We start from the raw sequence: 18,046 nt of genomic DNA, 5'->3' as shown, positions 1-18,046 counted from the left end.
CAAGTAGGTCTCGTTCAGAGAGTGGGGTAACCCTTTACCCTCGAGTACTGAGAGCACCATATCGTACACACTGGGGGCGACTATATCCCAGTTCTTTTGGTAGAAGATGGCTTGGAAACCGTCAGGGCCGGGGGCTTTGAGGGAGCCCATATGTTTGATGACACAATCAATGTCACTCTTTGTATACCTTCTATTTAGTTTCTGCCAATCTTCTGATGATAATTGGGGACTGACCCCTGATGGTATATCATATTCAGCAATGCTACCATCATCTGTGAACAAATTAGCAAAATACTCCACCACTTTTTCTTTGACTTGGGCGTTATCATAAACCCATTGCCCATCAGAATTCTTGATGGCTGTGATTTTATTTTTCCAGCGCTGTATCACCGTGCTCAAATGGAAGAAAGAAGTGTTGCGATCTCCATCCTTAATCCAATCTACTCGAGCTTTTTGATACCATAGCATTTCTTCTTGTTCAAGCACTTCATCTAGCTCCCTTCGAAGGGCCCCCTCAAGTTTCAGCAGAGTTGAGTTACGACCTTTAGAGAGACTTGCCTGAATGCCCCCTATGCGTGCCATTAAAGTCCGTTTCTGACGAAAGATGTTGTAGAAAATGTCTTTGTTCCACTGTTGTAGCTCATTCGAGAATTCTCCCAGTTGGGTTAAAAGAGGGGTTTCAGATTTCCATTTGTCTTGCAAAAGTACACGAAATTTCTCGTGTGTAAGCCAGGCCGCTTGAAATCTAAAGGGTCTATTGATTACTTCTAGTGGTGCGAACCCATTAGGCGATATGAGAAGAGGGCAATGGTCAGATTGGATTGCTGGAAGATGTTTGACCCTTGCCATATCAAAATGCAGACCCCATTCTGTGTTGCATAGAGCTCTGTCAAGCCTTGCACTTCGTCTGGTTTCAACCGAGTTGCCACGCGCCCAAGTATGAGAGGGGCCTGAGAATTCTACTTCAGGTAGCTGATTGCTTTCAACCCAATGGTTGAATCTTTCCGTTCTTCTTGTAGTTTCAGAACAGCTTGAGGATCTTTCCCATCCAAATCGTGTTTCATTGAAGTCGCCTGCTAGCAACCATGGTTTATTGTTATTTTGAGCAAATTCTTCCAAGTTGCGCCATAGTTCATGGCGCTTAGATGGGTCCGGGCTAGCGTAAATAGCTGTCAAGTACCACGGGATTTCACCGTTTCGAGTGATCTCTATGGTAATATACTGATTATGTTGATCAATGGGGGCAATAGTCACTAATTCGGGTTTCCAGTAGACCCATATCCCTCCACTGAAGCCTTGGGCATCAACTCTAGTGTGCCCAGTATAGCCTAGTAAAGTAGCAATTTTCAAAGCATGTTCACCCCCCATGTGAGTTTCGACTAAGGCTATTACCATGGGCCTATGAGTGCGAACGATTTCTCTTAGTGCCACTGTAAATTCCCGACTACCGGCTCCTTGAACGTTCCAAACCAAACACGTGATGGCTGGAAGATTTGGTGCAAAGTTGTGTGAATTATTCATAAGTCCAGTAGAGTTTGGGAACGCTGACATAAAGGCTCTAGACATTGATTTCAATGCTTGGTCAACATCATAGGGTAACTTCAGTGTTACCATCATCTCTGTCTTCTCCTGGTTGGGAGCTAACCATGAGTGTATTTCTATCACCAATTTGTTGGTCAGGGGGTCGGTTGTGCCCATATATGGGTTCACTAGTGGAAAAAGGGTCATTTGCATCGCACTTTTAAGCACATTTGCGTCGCACATCGTGCGTGGCAAAAGCTCTCGACGCAAATGACTAAAAGTCATTTGCGTCGCACATTTGTGCGACGCAAATGAACCTTATTTGCGTCGCACATTTAGCAAATGTGCGTTGCAAATGACTTTTCAGCACCATGCCTGAAAAGTTATTTGCAACGCACATTAGCTAAATGTGCGACGCAAATGACTTTTCAGCACCATGCCTAAAAAGTCATTTGCAACGCACATTAGCTAAATGTGCGACGCAAATGACTTTTAGGCGAAAAAAAAAAAGTCATTTGCCACGCACATTAGCTAAATGTGCGTTGCAAATGACTTTTTTTTTAAAAAAAAAATTCGTTTTTTAATATTTTAGTTACAACCCAATAAAAGGCAAATTCACCATAGATCACCCAACATGTTGATAACCTAACTACACTTTTAACATAAAAGTTTAAGTGAACCATAAACGAATGAGGCCCAAGATATCATTCAAGCAGATGAAAAAAACTCCATTGTCAGACCAAAATCAAACAAATTACAATATGAAATAAAAATAAAAATTTGAACCGAGAAAAAAAAAGCCGAGAAATTAAAATTGAAGCACACTAAATTATGAATTTACAGCGTTCGTGCGACACTAAGACAAACAGGGAGGACTTCTCCTGGACGCTTCAAAATTTCAATTACCAAATCAATTTGAGAGTTGAGATCATGCTTGGATAAGCAACTTCCCATGACACACGTAGCACGCAGCGTCAGCGTCAGCGTATTCAAAGACAAATGAGGGAACCATTCAAGAGTCCCAAGAGCAAGATCAAAGGCGACAATTCTCACAAGTTTAGCGGATTGAAGAGCAATTGTTACCGAGTTTGTTTCCCTTTCTCAAGTTTTAACTTTTCAGTTCTCCTACAATAAAAATTTAGAAATTCATTAATTATCTGAACAGCTTGTTTTCAGTCTCAAGAAATGATTCAAACCTACCCAGATCAACAAAAAAACTAACATTAGGTTCATATTTCTCACTAACTGCGCCACCTTTTTGTTTCTGGAATTGGATGTACCGCAATGTGCTTGCAAAGAAAGCTTCAGCAGCAGAATCTGTTGCCGCATTATCACTTTGCATCTCTGTAGTAATTAATTCCATTAGATCCTGGATTGTATTGACGGTGATTTGGTTGTTTCCCTTCTCAAAAAAATAGAGATACCTAAATATGATGGCAAACTCCAAACTTAAATATGCTGTGAATTATCATGGAAATTCAAACATCCAACACGGTCAGAAAACAAACTTTTCTAGCAAGTAGAGAGCTTACTTATTGATGATTTCAATGAACAGCATAACTAAACCACCAAAACCAACCAACCAATCGCCCCATGTACAGAAATGAGGTATCCTATAGATGGTTCAACAATACAGAAATGATACGACCAGCCAACCAATCAATAATATTTGGGATTGAAGATAAACAAATAGCACAATGCTCGTTTATATAGCTCACTTACTCTCGAAAATGATACGACCAACCATCCAATGATATTTGGGATTGAAGCAATCATCAGTGACTGCAATTAATTAAAAACAGGAAATCATAATTAAAAAAAAAATACAGTACAACAGACATTGTTATGACTTATGAACATCTGTTAATGTTCATATCAAGTAGGACCCTTTTTAAGAGACAACAATGGGTGACAATGACACAAATTCTATATGTTAAAAACCATCAATAAATTGCAGGAAAGGGATAAAATTTCATACCCCTTTGCGCCCAATGTATTTAGAAATCTGACCACTAGCAATTGCACCAACCATTGCTCCTACATTAGCTAATGATCCAAACAAGGAGAACTGCCACCTCCATCAATACAATCACAAGTTAAATGGAAAAACAATCAATCATCTGATATATGTTGTTGGGAATTTTACATAAACGCAAGTCAAAATCTAATGATCATCAAGTTACATGGGTGCTGAAGTATAAAGCAGCAAGACAAACTGCAATTCAGCAAGACAAAGTACTTGTATGGAAATTTCCATATAAAGCAAGCAAATCATTCCAACTAAGAAACTACAATCATCAGGATATACATGCCATGGCAGACGATTATTAAAGAAATAACATAAATTGGATGTCTGGTATCTCATATCTCATAAGGTTGGACCTCAGCTCAAAATAACCCCTAGAAAAATCAATTTTTCCACAGAAACAGGAACACCAATCAAACTTCCACCATGTTTACATAAATCAAGCTATTTAGTCTTAAGAACGAAAATGGAGACACAATCGTCAACCATTCATCATAAATCCAGTTCAATTTCCACTCAAAGTCAAGTTCAATCACAATAAAACAGAATCAAGAACATTAATCAAAAAGTAAAATGAGCAAACTCAATAGAATTCAATCGAAAATCCAAAATTACATAAACTGAAGTTCAAAACCCTAACTAAATGAAGAATGAAGGAGACAGATGGAAGCATTACAAAATTCTCACCTCCGACTAACAGTCCCGCCTCCTTCCTCCACCTCGCCGCCGTCAATTTAGTTTCTCCAGAAACCTCCGCCGTCAAGCTTCCCTTTCCAAGGATTTCGAAATAGATGCTTCGATTGCGACAGTAGCAAGGGTGCGACGCCGGCGGTTTCAATGACGCTTCCACCTCCGACACCCTCCTCCACCTCTTCTACGACCCCGATTCTCCCTCTTCCGTTGTCGAAACCTATCATAAAGAATTGAAGAATAAAAAACTTAAACAAAAGTGAAAGTTCTAAAACCTAAAAGAATTGAAGAAAGGAGGAAAGAGATGGAAGACTTACCTCATTTACAAACCGAATTTTTTTGCAAGAACCTTGCCGGAGGAAAATTTGAGTGGTGAGGTTGAGGAGAGAGAGGCAGAAACTGGATCGGGTTTGAGGAGAGAGGAAGAAGCAGGGAGTTTAGGAGAGAGAGAGTATTTGAGGAGAGAGGTAGAATTAGGAGAGAGTGTGTTTGAGGAGAGAGGTAGAAACCCATTGACACGTCCGAATTTTTTTTACCTCATTTGCGTCGCAGAATTACTAATCTGCGACGCAGATGACTCTTAGAGTCATCTGCGTCGCAGATTAGTAAATCTGCAACGCAAATGAGGTAATATTTTGCGTCGCATTATTACTAATCTGCGACGCAAATGACTCTAAGATCATCTTAGAGTCATCTGCGTCGCAGATTAGTAATTCTGCGACGCAAATGACTAATTTTAATGCTTAAAACTGTCAATTGCGTCACATGTTTAAATGTGCGAGGCAAATGTGGTGATGCAAATGATTGTTTTTCCACTAGTGGTTGTTCATCGGGTAACTCGCACATATGACTTTCTCCGGGGGGATCCGAAGATGGATGGGGTTGGGATTGAGGTGTAGGTGAGACATGAGTGAGGGTTGTCACAGGGTTCGGAATACTGTTTTGCTGGGGGGGGTCTGTCAATGCTTAAAGGTCGTAGTTTTGGCTTTGGGGGGGATAGATGGGGTACTTATATTGCTTGTGACTGCTTTTGCTGGGTTAGCTTCAGAGTTTGCTTGGAAGTATACCACTGTGTTTTCCTTATCTCCTGTTGGAAACTCAAAAGATCGGGGCAAGGGGATCTTTTCTCTATTAGAAATATCTTGTAGTGCAAAGTTGGAAGGAGAGATAATTGCCTTCTTTTTAACTTGCCAGTGTTTGTTTTTTGAAAGGTTGTTTCCTTGGATATTCGAGATCCCTACATTAAAGGGGTTTCCAACTGTACCATTATGGTTATATTGGGAGTCTTTCCCTAAGTTCACTATTTCCAAGGATTCAACAAATGAATCGGTTCCGAGATTTACTCCATCTGATTTGTTACCATTGTTCTCTTGATTTGTTTCCAGATCTTGCCCAATTAACGCCGAGAATCTCGACCCTCCTATTCTGTCACCATTAGGATTGACTGTTCTGTTTTGACTCTGGGTGGACTGTTTTGGCATTGCTCTGCCGGCATCTGCCTGACCTTTTTCCGGCCTTGGTGTTCGTTTCCGAGGAGGTGGCTTTTTTACCAGCATCCAAGACCCAAATAATTGGTCTTCATTGTCATTGCTTTTTTCACGGTCCTTTGTTTGGATCAGTGGTTCTTGAGTTTCTTCCTGTTGCATCACCATATCTTTGTTGGTACTACATGTTTCCCCAGAATGGCCAATTTTTCCACACGCAAAGCAAATCATGCGTAAGCCCTCGTATTGTACTTTCCAAGTCTTACCTCTGAACCAGAATTTTGATAGGAGTGGCTTTGATAAATCCAATTCAATGCTTAATCTTGTGAATTGCCCTCTTTCAGCTGAGGCAGTGTTTTGATCTATACGGATTACTTTTCCAATTCTACTCCCTACCTTCTTTAGGAACTCCTGATCAAAGTATTCCACTGAGAGATGTGGGATACGGACCCATGCCGTGAGGAATCTCATTGGGGCACTGTCAGCAGTAAAGTTTGGGATCCATTTCCTAATCGTTAGGTAATTGTCATCCAACATCCAAGGACCCTGGGTGAGTACATGGTTGTAATCTGCGATGTTCGAAAACCGAGCAATGAAGTAGTCATGTCCAACATCTGTGAGTATAAGACCACCAGTTAAATCCCACTTTTTCTTGAGGCGTTTCATAAGAGACATATACCCAATTTTAATGTCAAACATTTTGATAATGAGAGCATGTTTCCATGGTTGTCTTAGGCGTTTTTTCTCCTCTTTTGATAGTAGGATTACCGGGCATGTAGGATCGTCAGCAACATCCTCAGGGGCAGTGTCATCATCAGATAAGTCTTCATCTTCTGTTTCATTGAAGTTCACTGCCGAGCGGTTGAGTTGGTCCGCTATGATAAGGTCGCGAAAGGATCTTCTCACAACAGGAAGTCTGTTGTTTGCATTTGGAGAGGTTCTTGGTTCCGGCCCGGGTGGTCGTTGTTGGTTTTGATCCACCATTTCCTCATCTGGCTGGCGATTGAAGATTAGGTGTGTGATTTTGCGTTTAGGTTTTTTGCTCGATCTATTAATTAGATCGAGTTCTTCTGTTGAAGGCTCGTTGTTAGTCGTTTTTTCCATCTTTCGTGTAGTTAACCAGGTCGTCTAACACGTCCCTCGTTACTTGTTACTCTGCTAACAGATTAACAGTTATGTAAGTGTCAAATTGACGAGCTGGTATGAGATGTGTTGAGGATTGAATTAGCATTCACTACACATTTTAGTTAATTTACACAGACATTATTGGGACATATACATATATACTAGTAATGTACCCCGTGGTATAATTCTTAAATGGATATGGTCTACACTAAATTTATTGTGAACCACACCTAAAAAAAGTTCAACAACTTGTTCCTAATTTATTTTGACATGTTTATTAGGATTATTATGGAAAAAAATATATTGATTTGGTGTCGTTGATACATGTTGTGCTTGAATAATGTGATATTAATATTTTATACACGCGATGAGTGCGAAATTTTACAAATAGTAGGCACTAAAAATCATTCGCAAAGTCCATATTTTAAAAACATAGGGTTACTATGATTCAAAATATGGTTACCATATTTAAGACTAGTATTTTATGCACGCGATGCGTGCGTGAATTTTAGAAATTTTATTGTGCCTATTATTTCATGCACGCGATGCGTGCGCAATTTTAGAAATTTTAGACACTAAAAATCATTCGCAAAGTCCATATGTTGCGATATTCAGGTCATACAATACTCGTAGCCTTACATGACGAATGATCGAATCTTATGAACAATTAAAGCTATTAAAAAATTTAACATTATTTACATAAGTAGTTGCTGATTTTGATGCATTTTTTTTCTTTTTTTGCTAAAACAAACGTTTAAATTTAAAATAAAATAAATATTTTATTTTGTTTCCTTTCGCTTTTCTTTTCTACTTAAACGAAAGTTTAAATTATAATTAAATTAAATATTTTATTTTAATGTTTTTTATTCTATGCTTTTCCACTAAAACGAAAGTCTATTTCCTGTAATCAAACATAACTTGTCAATTTTTTATTATTTATTTTGTATTTTCATATTAATATTCTTATAAGAACTTTAGATGATACTCCGTAGAATTTTGTTCCGTTTATTTTATAAACCACGACATTACTCCATTCTATTAGTGAACTCTCATTTTCATTTTCAAGTTAAGAAAGCAGGCCCATTTAATTCCCAAGGCCCAATCCATTCTATACTCAACATGTCTTAAACCCTATCTCCTTTTGTTGTCTATCCGCCGCTTCCTTCATTCTGGAACATATTTTTATTTTGTTTCCTCCTTTCTCTCTCCTCGTTGATCGAATCTCCCCTCTCTCCTTGAAGAAGCGGCATAAACCTCAAATATGGCGAAAATACTGCGCTCAAAATGCCTATCCTTTCAAATTCCGATCAACATATTGCGAAAATACTCGGATCAAGAAATATAAGGTTAATCTCTCGCCTTTCCCTCTCTCCTATTCTCTAATTCAGATAGGGTTTTATGTAATCTAACTAATTCAACTCAGATTAAGGGTTTTATGTTATATAAGATCAAATTTTCTTGTAGATAGGGTGTTTAAGGTTTAATTTAGGCTTAACTAATTGAAGCTTGTGTTCGTTTGATTAATTGTTGCTTCACTGTTTTTTTTTTTTTTGCATTTTTGGTTTGCATGTCGTATCACTGTGGAGAGAAAGCTGCTGGTGAGGAGGCGGCGGCGATGCGGTGGCGAGGCGCGCAAGGCGCTGGGTGATGCGATGCGAAGGTCCGGTTCTGTTTGATTTTAACTCTTTTTAATTTAAATTTGCTTTAATTGGGTGAGATTTGTTGTTAATATTCTGGGTTTGTCAATTATTTGTATGTTGCTTGAATTGACGTTGTTTTAATTTGGTGAGATTTTTGAGGGTTTCATGTTAGAAATTGGGGTATTCGATTTTTTAGGGTTTCATGTTTGAAATTGAACTCAATTTGAGGATATCAAGTTATTGTTTTGATTCCTTGACGAAGGTAATCCCAATATTTTAGCTTCTAGGTGATTGAAGATGAGGGTTTCTTGGCTGAAATTGAGCACAATTTGGGGATTTTAGTTAGTTTATATGATTTTGGCTTCTGGTAATAGATAAAAGTAGGGTTTCAAAAATGTAATTTATACCATTTATATTTGGTGATTACTCGGTTTATATTGAATTTTTTCTGGTCTTAATTTCGTTGTTCAATTTTTAATGAATTTTTCTGGATGATTTTTATTTGTTAAGTTCAAAATATGCGATGAACATAGGGTGTTAAGTTCAATGAATTTTGCGTGCATGAACTTTATTTGTTAAGTTCCACTGTCAGTTCTTAGGGTGTCTTGAAATCAAAGAATTAAGAGTCTAGACTATGGATGTCTTATAATCTTTGAGAATTTGCAAGATTAAACTTTATTTGTTATGTTGTTATGCGATGCGTGCGAGACAATTCATTAAATCAAAGAATTAAGTTCCACTATCAGTTCTTAGGGTGTCTTGAAATGAAAGAATTAATTTGAATATTTTGAATTTTACAAATAAAATTAACACCACTGGGTTTAATGAATTTCGCGTGCATGAACTTTATTTGTTAAGTTCCACTGTCAGTTCTTAGGGTGTCTTGAAATCAAAGAATTAAGAGTCTAGACTCTGGATTCTTGAAAACTGTATTTTCATGCTTGATGCTTCTAGCATCTCTGATGGTCAGTCTGTTTTTTTAACTGAATCAGCTGTATGGCTAAAATTCTGAGTTGTACTTGATTTCGTAATTTAAAAAACTGATACTAATCTTTGACATTTGTTAGTGGTAATGATATTTATTTGAAAATTAATGAAGTAAATTAAATTGCTAGCTATTTGTCCTACTAATAAAATTTGAAAATAACAGCATATTTTTTGAAATAAAAGCATGAACATCGATCTGTAATAATTAATTGAAATCAATAAAATCATGCATATTACTATTTGGTTTGAGATATTGATGGGGTGCATACCTTACTCTGTTGGTTATTGTATGCCTTGACGAACTTGACACCCAACTTGCGAACTTTAAACGGTTATTCTGATCTGCATAAACCATGAATTATTGTCAAGTACTTAATATTTTGTCAATAAAATATGAAATTAGAGATTTAAATCAAATAAGAAATAATTTAATCAAAAACATTAATTAAAATATGAAATAATTTATTTAAAATCGGTTAAAACCATGCCTATTACTAATTTTTTGTGTAAAAGATTGTTGGGGAAGATACCGTAAGTCGTTCTTTATTGTATCTCTTTATGGACTTCAAAACCAACTGAAAATCTGCATAAAAACTGATTCAAGTCAATTCTTTTACAATTCATAATTCTATTAACACAAATTTACGTTATTTCTGTTAAACATAACTTATGTTTTGCAATCTGCAAATAGAGATTAAAAAAATTATAAGAGATAATTTAATTAAAAGCATGAATTAAAATATGAAATAATTTATTAAAATCCACAAAAGCACGAAACTTACATACCTTATATTTTCAAATCTGTAAAATAAATAAACGAATAGTGTGTTAGGTAAGCATATTTAATTTACATAGCATAAAAATTCAAAAAATTTCGAATTATTATTATTAAATAATATTTCTTTAATTTGGCAATGCATATTCAAATCACAAGAATGGCTATGAGAATAATATTTCTTTAACACATACCTTATACGGAGTATTTTTAAATCTGCAAAATAAATAAACAGGTAGTGTGTTAGGTAGACAGATTTAATTTACATAGCATAAAAATTCAAAAGAAGAATTTGTCTATGCATAAAAGTTTTCGAATCTGAAGAATGGCTCTGAATTAAATGGCTCTTATTCATGAATTTGTTTAAAAATTTAGATGTTTAATCTCTGTTGTTGTTATGCATTAAAACTCATGAATTAAATTTATTTGAAATTTGTTTAATTTATATTTTTATTTTCAGGATTCGTGAGAAAATTATACTTACGTTACGTGTGTGGGAGCGACTTCAAGAAGTATGGTGATATGGGGTTTTCGAGAATGGAGTTCTTTTGAGAATGAATTTTCAGTGCGGTAGGGTTTTTTTCGAGAATGGCGTTCTTCTGGAGAATTTTTCAGGCTTTTTGGTTTACTGGAGAATTTTAAAGAATTTTTTGTGTACTTGTGATTTTGTTTCCTGATTTGTAATAATTTTCAATTGTAATAATGTGTAGTATTTTCCTTAATTTTCTTTTTCTTTCCCGTTTTAACTCCCAATCAACCAAAATTGGGCTAATTAACATATAAAAGATTTTTTTTGGGTACAGCAGTGATTGTACATTAAATGGGCCATTAATCACTTTTGGGCGTTAGTAATTGGAATCAAATTGATCACTTCTGGCATACACTGTTAAACAACGAAGGGTATTTCTGTAAATTGTCTGGTGGACACGAAAAGTTAATTTACTTAAAAGCCCTCAGGAGTTGGCTTATATAATAGAGATTTTGGTGTATAATTAATTATTAGAGTCCCTATATGAATAATAAAGGTTTATATGTATGTCCCGTCAAAAAAAAAAGGTCTCTATATATGTGAAAATAGTGGTAGGGAAAATTATTGGTTTTGGGTCCACACTAAAATTATTGTGAACCAGGTCCATACAAAAATAACCCATATACATATACTTCATTCGTTACGGAAATATCGCATCAAGGTTGACTTTTACCCCTCTAACACATTATTTTGACTCTTAATATCTCAAACCTTGGGCAAGAAAAAATTATAAAAATTTAATATTCAGAAAATATATATTGATACGAATCTAAAATAACCGTACATAACTACAATTTTCTTACATACGAATCACAAAAAATGGCTAAAGTCGTAACGTGAATAGTGAAAAAAACAAAATAATGCGATATTTCCGAAACGAAGGAAATATATTCACCTTCTATTTGTGCTCAAAAATGCGTGAAAGAAGCAAGTACAAAAGCTAAGCTAAGCATGAATGCTCCAAGATAGTTGATATACTCAACACATATGAAGCAGCTTCCGGGCAGAAAATTAATTATGATAAGTCGGAGGTTTCTTTTAGCAAAGGCGTTAGTTTATCACAACAGGAAGAGATGATAGGTATTCTGAAGATGCAGTTGGTCAACAAGCATGCTAAATATCTTGGGATCCCAACAATTCTAGGGAGGTCTAAGAGGGTGGTTTTCTCGGCTCTAAAGGACCGACTATGGAAGAAACTGCAGGGTTGGAAGGAGAAGCTCCTCTCTCGAGCCGGCAAGGAAGTGCTAATTAAATCTGTTATCCAGGCAATACCCTCATATTTAATGGGAGTATACCGACTCCCAGTGAGTGTCATTCAAGAAATCAAGTCCATGACGGCTCGGTTCTGGTGGGGGAATTCGGACCCTCAAAGGAAGGTGCATTGGATTAATTGGGATGCGTTATGTACTCCAAAGTGCTTGGGTGGATTGGGTTTTAGAGATATGGGGGTTTTTAACATAGCCCTATTAGGGAAACAAGCCTGGAGACTAATGAAGGAGCCCTCCTCTCTTCTGGGACGCGTCTTTGCTGCGAAGTACTACCCTAAAACTGACTTTCTCTCTTCTTCTTTGGGGATAGCTGGAAGTTACTCCTGGAACAGCATATGGTCGGCCAAATCTCTAGTCAAAGATGGTACGATGTGGAGAGTGGGAGATGGATCACGCATAAGCATATGGGATGATCAATGGGCCGTGGATGATGATGGAAGCATGATTGTGTCGGATAGAGTTGATGGATTGGAGGTGGTGCAGGACCTCATCGACCCAGCTACAAAAGAGTGGAATTATGAAGTCATTTCGGAAAAATTTGTAGAACGAGATATCAAAGCCATTCTCTCCATCCCTCTTGGCCACGAGCCAGCGAGCGACTCACGCATGTGGGCCTTCTCAAAGAACGGAGAGTATTCTGTAAAATCAGCTTATTTCCTTGGCAAATCCTGTAATCTTGAAGCATTTCACAAATCCTGGTCTGAATTATGGAACATGGAAGTCACCCCGAAAGTTCGACATTTTTTGTGGCGAATATGCACTGGTACTCTGCCAGTGAGGGCATTACTCAAGAGAAGGCACATGTCGGAGTACGATAACTGCCCATGGTGTGTGCATGCCGAGGAAACAGTTAAGCATGCTCTTTTTGAGTGTCCTGCAGTCAGTGATTTGTGGGTCGAGCTGAATTGTGAGGAGATGGTTTGGAGGGACAATGTGGAGTTCATAGAGTTAATAGGGGCATGGTCGAAGATAGACAGTAAAAAGCTACAACTTGGAGCTATTCTTCTTTGGCAAATATGGAACAGAAGGAATGACAAAGTATTTAATTCCAAGGAGGTTCCACATCTGACAGTAGTTCAAAGAACCACTCGGCTGGCGGAAGAACATAGCACCTACACTGCTCGCATATATGGGCCAGTGAGAAAGCAGATCAGGAAAAGCCCAAAGAAGTGGATCCCCCCACCAAGGGATGTAGTTAAAATCAATTGTGATGCTGCTCTGAATGAAGAAGGATGGACTGGTTTAGGCGCGGTCGCTCGTGACTCAAAAGGGGAAGTGTTATTTGCAGCCACAAGGAGGGTTCGTAGCTACTGGGAACCGATCATTGCAGAAGGCAAAGCCATGCTCTTGGCTGTCAAGCTGGCGCAAAGATATGGCTACAAGAAGGTGGTGATCGAATCGGATAATCAGGTTCTAGTGGAGAGACTCACCAAAGCCTCGGTGTACTCGACAGAATTAGACTTGATATTGCATGATATCTTATCTTTGTGTTCTCGTTTTGATTTTGTAGTTTGGAATCATGTTAAAAGGGATGGTAACTTCGTAGCCCATCACCTTGCTAGATTAGTGCCGTTTGGTGTTGAAGAAGTATGGGTTAATCTCTGCCCCAAGGAGATTGCACCGTATGTTTTGATGGACACTCTGTCCTTAACTTAATACAAGCACTAATCTTTGCCCTCAAAAAAAAAAAAATGAACGTAACGCCTCTCCCTTTTCCGCAATGCGCAATTAATATCTAATCCCATAATGAATGGAATATCACATTACTATAGACATCCTCTTAGTTTTATCTACTCTATAATTTATGTTGGTCAGATAACAAGAGTTTTTTTTGGTACAAAAGATTCTACAAGAGGATACGGAGTATATTGGAGTACCTACTTAATTGTAACAGAAAAAAAGAAATACATACGAATAAACGATGGACAGATGTGGATTGCTGATTGAGAGAGCACCTAAACATGAGTAGGAACCAAGTCAAATGCAACATTTTTAATAAACATGGACTGTGTTTTCCGCACGACCACCACGAAACTCCCATTATATTAATATTATTATAACCTGGTTTTATTTGACTATACTTGAACGCATCCTTTTTTTATTCTTTTCTTTTTTTTCATTCAAAAAGTTATAATCCCCGATCACTTTTATTATTTTCTCCCAATTATTTTTTTTTGGATATTATTTTGGTTCAAACAAATTAGATTTTTTTTAGTGTCACGTATATCTAATCAAATTAAAATACATATTTTGATTGCAATGGAAGATCCTTTTGACTTGGAAGACCAATGAACTAGGGTAATTTTCGTATTTTGTTTACTATGCCACATGGTTGGTGATAAGGTGGTGAGAGCGGTTGCAAGACAGGTGGACGGTGTGGATGTGGTGACCGGATATAAATCCCCCGAACTATTGCATCTCGTGATTAAATTCCCCGTGCCAAGATCCTTCATAGAAAAATCATATGGGTCAAACTCAATGGATACCGTATTATTAGTAGTGAATTTACGAACAGAAATTAGATTTTTAATAATTTGAGGTGCTAATAAGACATCACGAAGGGCTAAGGGTGGTTTAGGGTGGGGAAGTGTAGTATGATCATAACCTGTAACTGGAATGCAATTACCATTACCAACCAAAATATGATTATTAGTGCTTAAATTAAATAAGGGCATAAGAATACCTCCGTTCTTCGTCATATGAGATGTAGCTCCGGAATCCACGTTCCAAGACTGATCTTGTGGCAACATCATATTAGCGAACGAATTACCCAATTCTATAGGAATCATGGGCTCAGAATAGTAAAGTTGTTGTTGCATTAGGTAAGCCTGCTGATGGGCATAAGTTGGCTGGCGCGACACTGGGCCAGGCCCAAACAAGGGATTAGGCGCTGGCGTAATCTGTTGAAAGTATGTAGGCTGAATTTGGGTCTATTGTGGATTGGCCTGCTATTGTGGATAAGGGAAAGTTGCAGCAACCCATTGACTTTGCTGAGGCACTATGGGTTGACTTGGGCCGGCCCAAACTTGAGAATTGTGGGCAGTCTGTGTATGGTTGGCTGAGCCTGCGGTACTTCAATTTCCTCTACCACGGCCTCTACCCCTCCCTCTGTCGTGGCCACGGTCCAGCCCACCACCACCCATGGCGCTCCCGCCTGGGTTGCGAGGTGGTTGGGAAGGTTGGGCCGCCGCCGGTTGTGGTGGTTGAGCAAAAAAAGCGGCGTTTGAGCCACTAGTGTCATGAGATCGCCTTTTTTCCTCAGCAAGTAAACAATTTCGAGCGTTCTCAAAAGTAGGGAGGGGATCTGTTTGTTGGATCATGGTAGCCACGGTGTCAAAATCAGTGTTTTCAAGACCTGCAACAAGACGTAAGACTAATTTTTGTTCCGTCATCGGTTGATCAACATTAGCCAATTGATCTGCCAAAACTTTCAAGTGAGTACAATAAGCATTAACGTCCGAATAATTATTAAATTAGATACAAGGCAGTAAATTGATTTTCAAGATACACCGCCCGAGTGTTTTTATTATTCTGAAAAATCCCCTTTAGTTTATTCCATATTCGTTCGGCCGAATCACCGCGACATAATATTGTTTGCAACAAATCAGTTGAAATTGTTCCATAAATCCATTGTTTCACAATCGAGTCTAAGCGCTTCCACAAAGATTTAGATATATCTGTAGGTTTAAGAGTATTTGGATCTATGTGATCAAGAACATTAAACGTGTGAGCATGACATTCAAATAGTTCAACCCAATTGGAATATTGTACCTTTTAGCGATCAAGGATCAGAGGGATCGCGTTTTTGATGTTGTTGACTCCCAAAGCAGGGTGCAATTCCGAGGAGGGAGCAGGTGGAGGAACTTCATCATCCTTAGCCATTGGGACGAGCGGGTGCTACGGTATTACCAGTGCTTGTAACAAATCAACGCATGCACACACTAAGAGAATAGGAGTACGATAGACTATTGTTATTGCTATAGTAGCACTATTATTTCTATCAAGCAAAGAGAATTAATTTGTGATGGTGGAAACGTGTACACAAAGAAAAAAATTGTGTGTTTGTTTGGTAGATACCAAATTTAGGCGGAAGGCTTATGTGATGTGCGAACAGTTTATCCAAGATCGAAAAGAAAAAAAATTGTGGAAGCTAAAACTATAACCTAAGATCTGATACCTGCTAGATTATGAGAAACTCCTTCAGTTGGAGTGTATTCCAATTGATCACATATATATAGTGATTACATTATAAGTCCTAATAGGGTTAGGAACACAATATGACTAGAAGTCTAATATAGATCAAATATCCTAAGAGATTAAATCATAGTAGATTTCTATCTCTATCACAAAATAATATAAAAAAAAGGTTGATCAAGAGAAAATAATAAAACTGAGAGTTAGCGTTTTTTTTAGAATGAAAAAAAGAAAGTAAAAAAGGGTTGCATGCATAAAGTAAAATTAGGCTGCTTTTAGCAGCCGCGTAATTATTCAGTCAAGCTTACAACTATTAATAAACTGTATAGGTTATGATGTGATGCATGTGATACGTGTGTACCGTTTTTTGTTTATACTTTTTCAACATGTAGTCGAAAATTTTGTTGGTCATCGAATAATATAATTGCATTATAAATAGACAGATTTAATTATCATTTGTTTGAAACTTTCAAAAGATACATGACTTATTATTATTATTATTATTATTATTATTATTATTATTATTGTTATTATATTAAAAGCTAACAAAGTCCAATAATTTACAAATAGTTAGTGGGAAGCCGAGATACAATCTGGGCCCCCACTCCTCTAGCTATAGCAAAGCCTATCCTGGTGAAAATATGAGCAGCAGCACGAGCCCCAACGTCCTGAGTCCTAGAGAACTTCTGAATCCGCTTCAACAATGCTACAGCATCCTTATCCAGCTCCCTCAAAGAAGAGAAAGAGAACGGAAGAAAGCCATAACCAATGGCCCTGCAACGTGCTTCGTACTTGACCGTTTCCGAATAGCCGCATCAGCCACAACCCGGCCCGGGACAAATCTAGCCAACCCAGACTGTGTCAAAGGGGATGATCCCGTCAAGTCAACACACACGTCACAACCCCGATCCCAAGAGTAGAGCAACACGTCTGCTGGTTGGAGTGCCCCATCGTTCCCTCCAGATAGACCAACATCAACCTCTTTCCGTGCCGAAATCCCAGAGCGATAACAAACATCAACAAGGGTATCCCGAACCATATTATGCTGATGTTTAATACCCACGATACCAGCACATGACACCGCATGATCACCAAAGATGTCTCCCGCAAAGACCCTAGAACAAGCAGAACATGGCGCCGTAACAGAGAACAAAGGAACCCCTAGCCGGTAACACAGCACACATCGATATTATTATTATTATTATTATTATTATTATTATTATTATTATTATTATTATTATTATCAATATTAACAATGTCAAATATTTTACAAATAATTAGTGGGAAGCCGAGATACAATCTGGGCCCCCACTCCTCTGGCTATAGAAAAGCCTATCCTGGTGAAAATATAAGCAGCAGTTCGAGCCCCAATGTCCTGCGTCCTAGAAAACTTCTGAATTCGCTTCAGCAACGCAACCGCATCCTTATCCAGCTCCCTCAGAGAAGAGAAGGAGAATGGAAGAAATCCATAACCAATGGCCCTGCAACGTGCTTCGTGCTTGACCCGCTTCCGAATAGTCGCATCAATCACAACCCGGTCTGGAACAAAACCAGCCAACCCAGATTGTGTCAAAGGAGATGATCCCGTCAACTCAACACACACATCACAGCCTCGATCCCAAGAGTAGAGCAACACGTCTGCTGGTCGGAGAGCTCCATCGTTCCCTCCAGATAGACCAATACCAACCTCTTTCCGCGCCGAAAGACCGATAACAAACATCAACAAGGGTATCTTGAACCACATTATGCCAATGTTTAATGTAACACCCTAATAATTCCTTGTTTTTTATAAAATATTTTTCAACTT

The 18,046-nt window shown here is 38.0% G+C and overlaps 2 protein-coding genes and 1 long non-coding RNA gene across 3 annotated transcripts; 1 reads left to right on the top strand and 2 right to left on the bottom strand.

Moving 5' to 3' along the window:
- Positions 1-2,223: 2,223 nt before the first annotated feature.
- Positions 2,224-3,778, bottom strand: LOC130472053 (sugar transporter ERD6-like 8). The gene is made up of 5 exons (XM_056842468.1): positions 3,705-3,778; positions 3,500-3,596; positions 3,244-3,303; positions 2,744-2,865; positions 2,224-2,646 (listed from the first exon to the last, which is right to left on the bottom strand). The coding sequence occupies exons 1-5, from the start codon at positions 3,776-3,778 to the stop codon at positions 2,601-2,603; spliced, it is 399 nt and encodes a 132-aa protein (XP_056698446.1). The 3' UTR covers positions 2,224-2,600.
- Positions 3,779-7,310: 3,532 nt separating this feature from the next.
- On the top strand, positions 7,311-10,970 carry LOC130459175 (uncharacterized). The gene is made up of 2 exons (XR_008918371.1): positions 7,311-8,506; positions 10,709-10,970. It is a non-coding gene; the product is annotated as an uncharacterized lncRNA (long non-coding RNA).
- Positions 10,971-15,119: 4,149 nt separating this feature from the next.
- LOC130472052 (uncharacterized) lies at positions 15,120-17,278 on the bottom strand. The gene is made up of 2 exons (XM_056842467.1): positions 17,032-17,278; positions 15,120-15,463 (listed from the first exon to the last, which is right to left on the bottom strand). Exons 1-2 carry the CDS (start codon positions 17,276-17,278, stop codon positions 15,120-15,122), a joined length of 591 nt encoding a protein of 196 aa, XP_056698445.1.
- Between the last annotated feature and the right edge of the window lie 768 nt (positions 17,279-18,046).

Source organism: Spinacia oleracea, chromosome 4, assembly GCF_020520425.1.
Source record: "Spinacia oleracea cultivar Varoflay chromosome 4, BTI_SOV_V1, whole genome shotgun sequence".
Classification (NCBI taxonomy): domain Eukaryota; kingdom Viridiplantae; phylum Streptophyta; class Magnoliopsida; order Caryophyllales; family Amaranthaceae; genus Spinacia; species Spinacia oleracea.
Note: the sequence above shows the minus strand (reverse complement) of the source record. Positions and strands in the feature narration are given on the sequence as shown.

Excerpts from the sequence above, each read along its gene's own strand:
- LOC130472053 (XM_056842468.1), bottom strand. The coding sequence starts at position 3,778 with ATGGAAATTTCCATACAAGTACTTTGTCTTGCTGAATTGCAGTTTGTC. Across the intron at positions 3,304-3,499 it reads AATACATTGGGCGCAAAGGG|TCACTGATGATTGCTTCAAT; the intron begins GTATGAAATTTT and ends AATTAATTGCAG. Across the intron at positions 2,647-2,743 it reads GTGAGAAATATGAACCTAAT|GAGAACTGAAAAGTTAAAAC; the intron begins GTTAGTTTTTTT and ends TTTTTATTGTAG.
- LOC130472052 (XM_056842467.1), bottom strand. The coding sequence starts at position 17,278 with ATGGTTCGGGATACCCTTGTTGATGTTTGTTATCGCTCTGGGATTTCG. Across the intron at positions 15,464-17,031 it reads GGCTATTCGGAAACGGTCAA|ATCAATTGGCTAATGTTGAT; the intron begins GTACGAAGCACG and ends AAGTTTTGGCAG.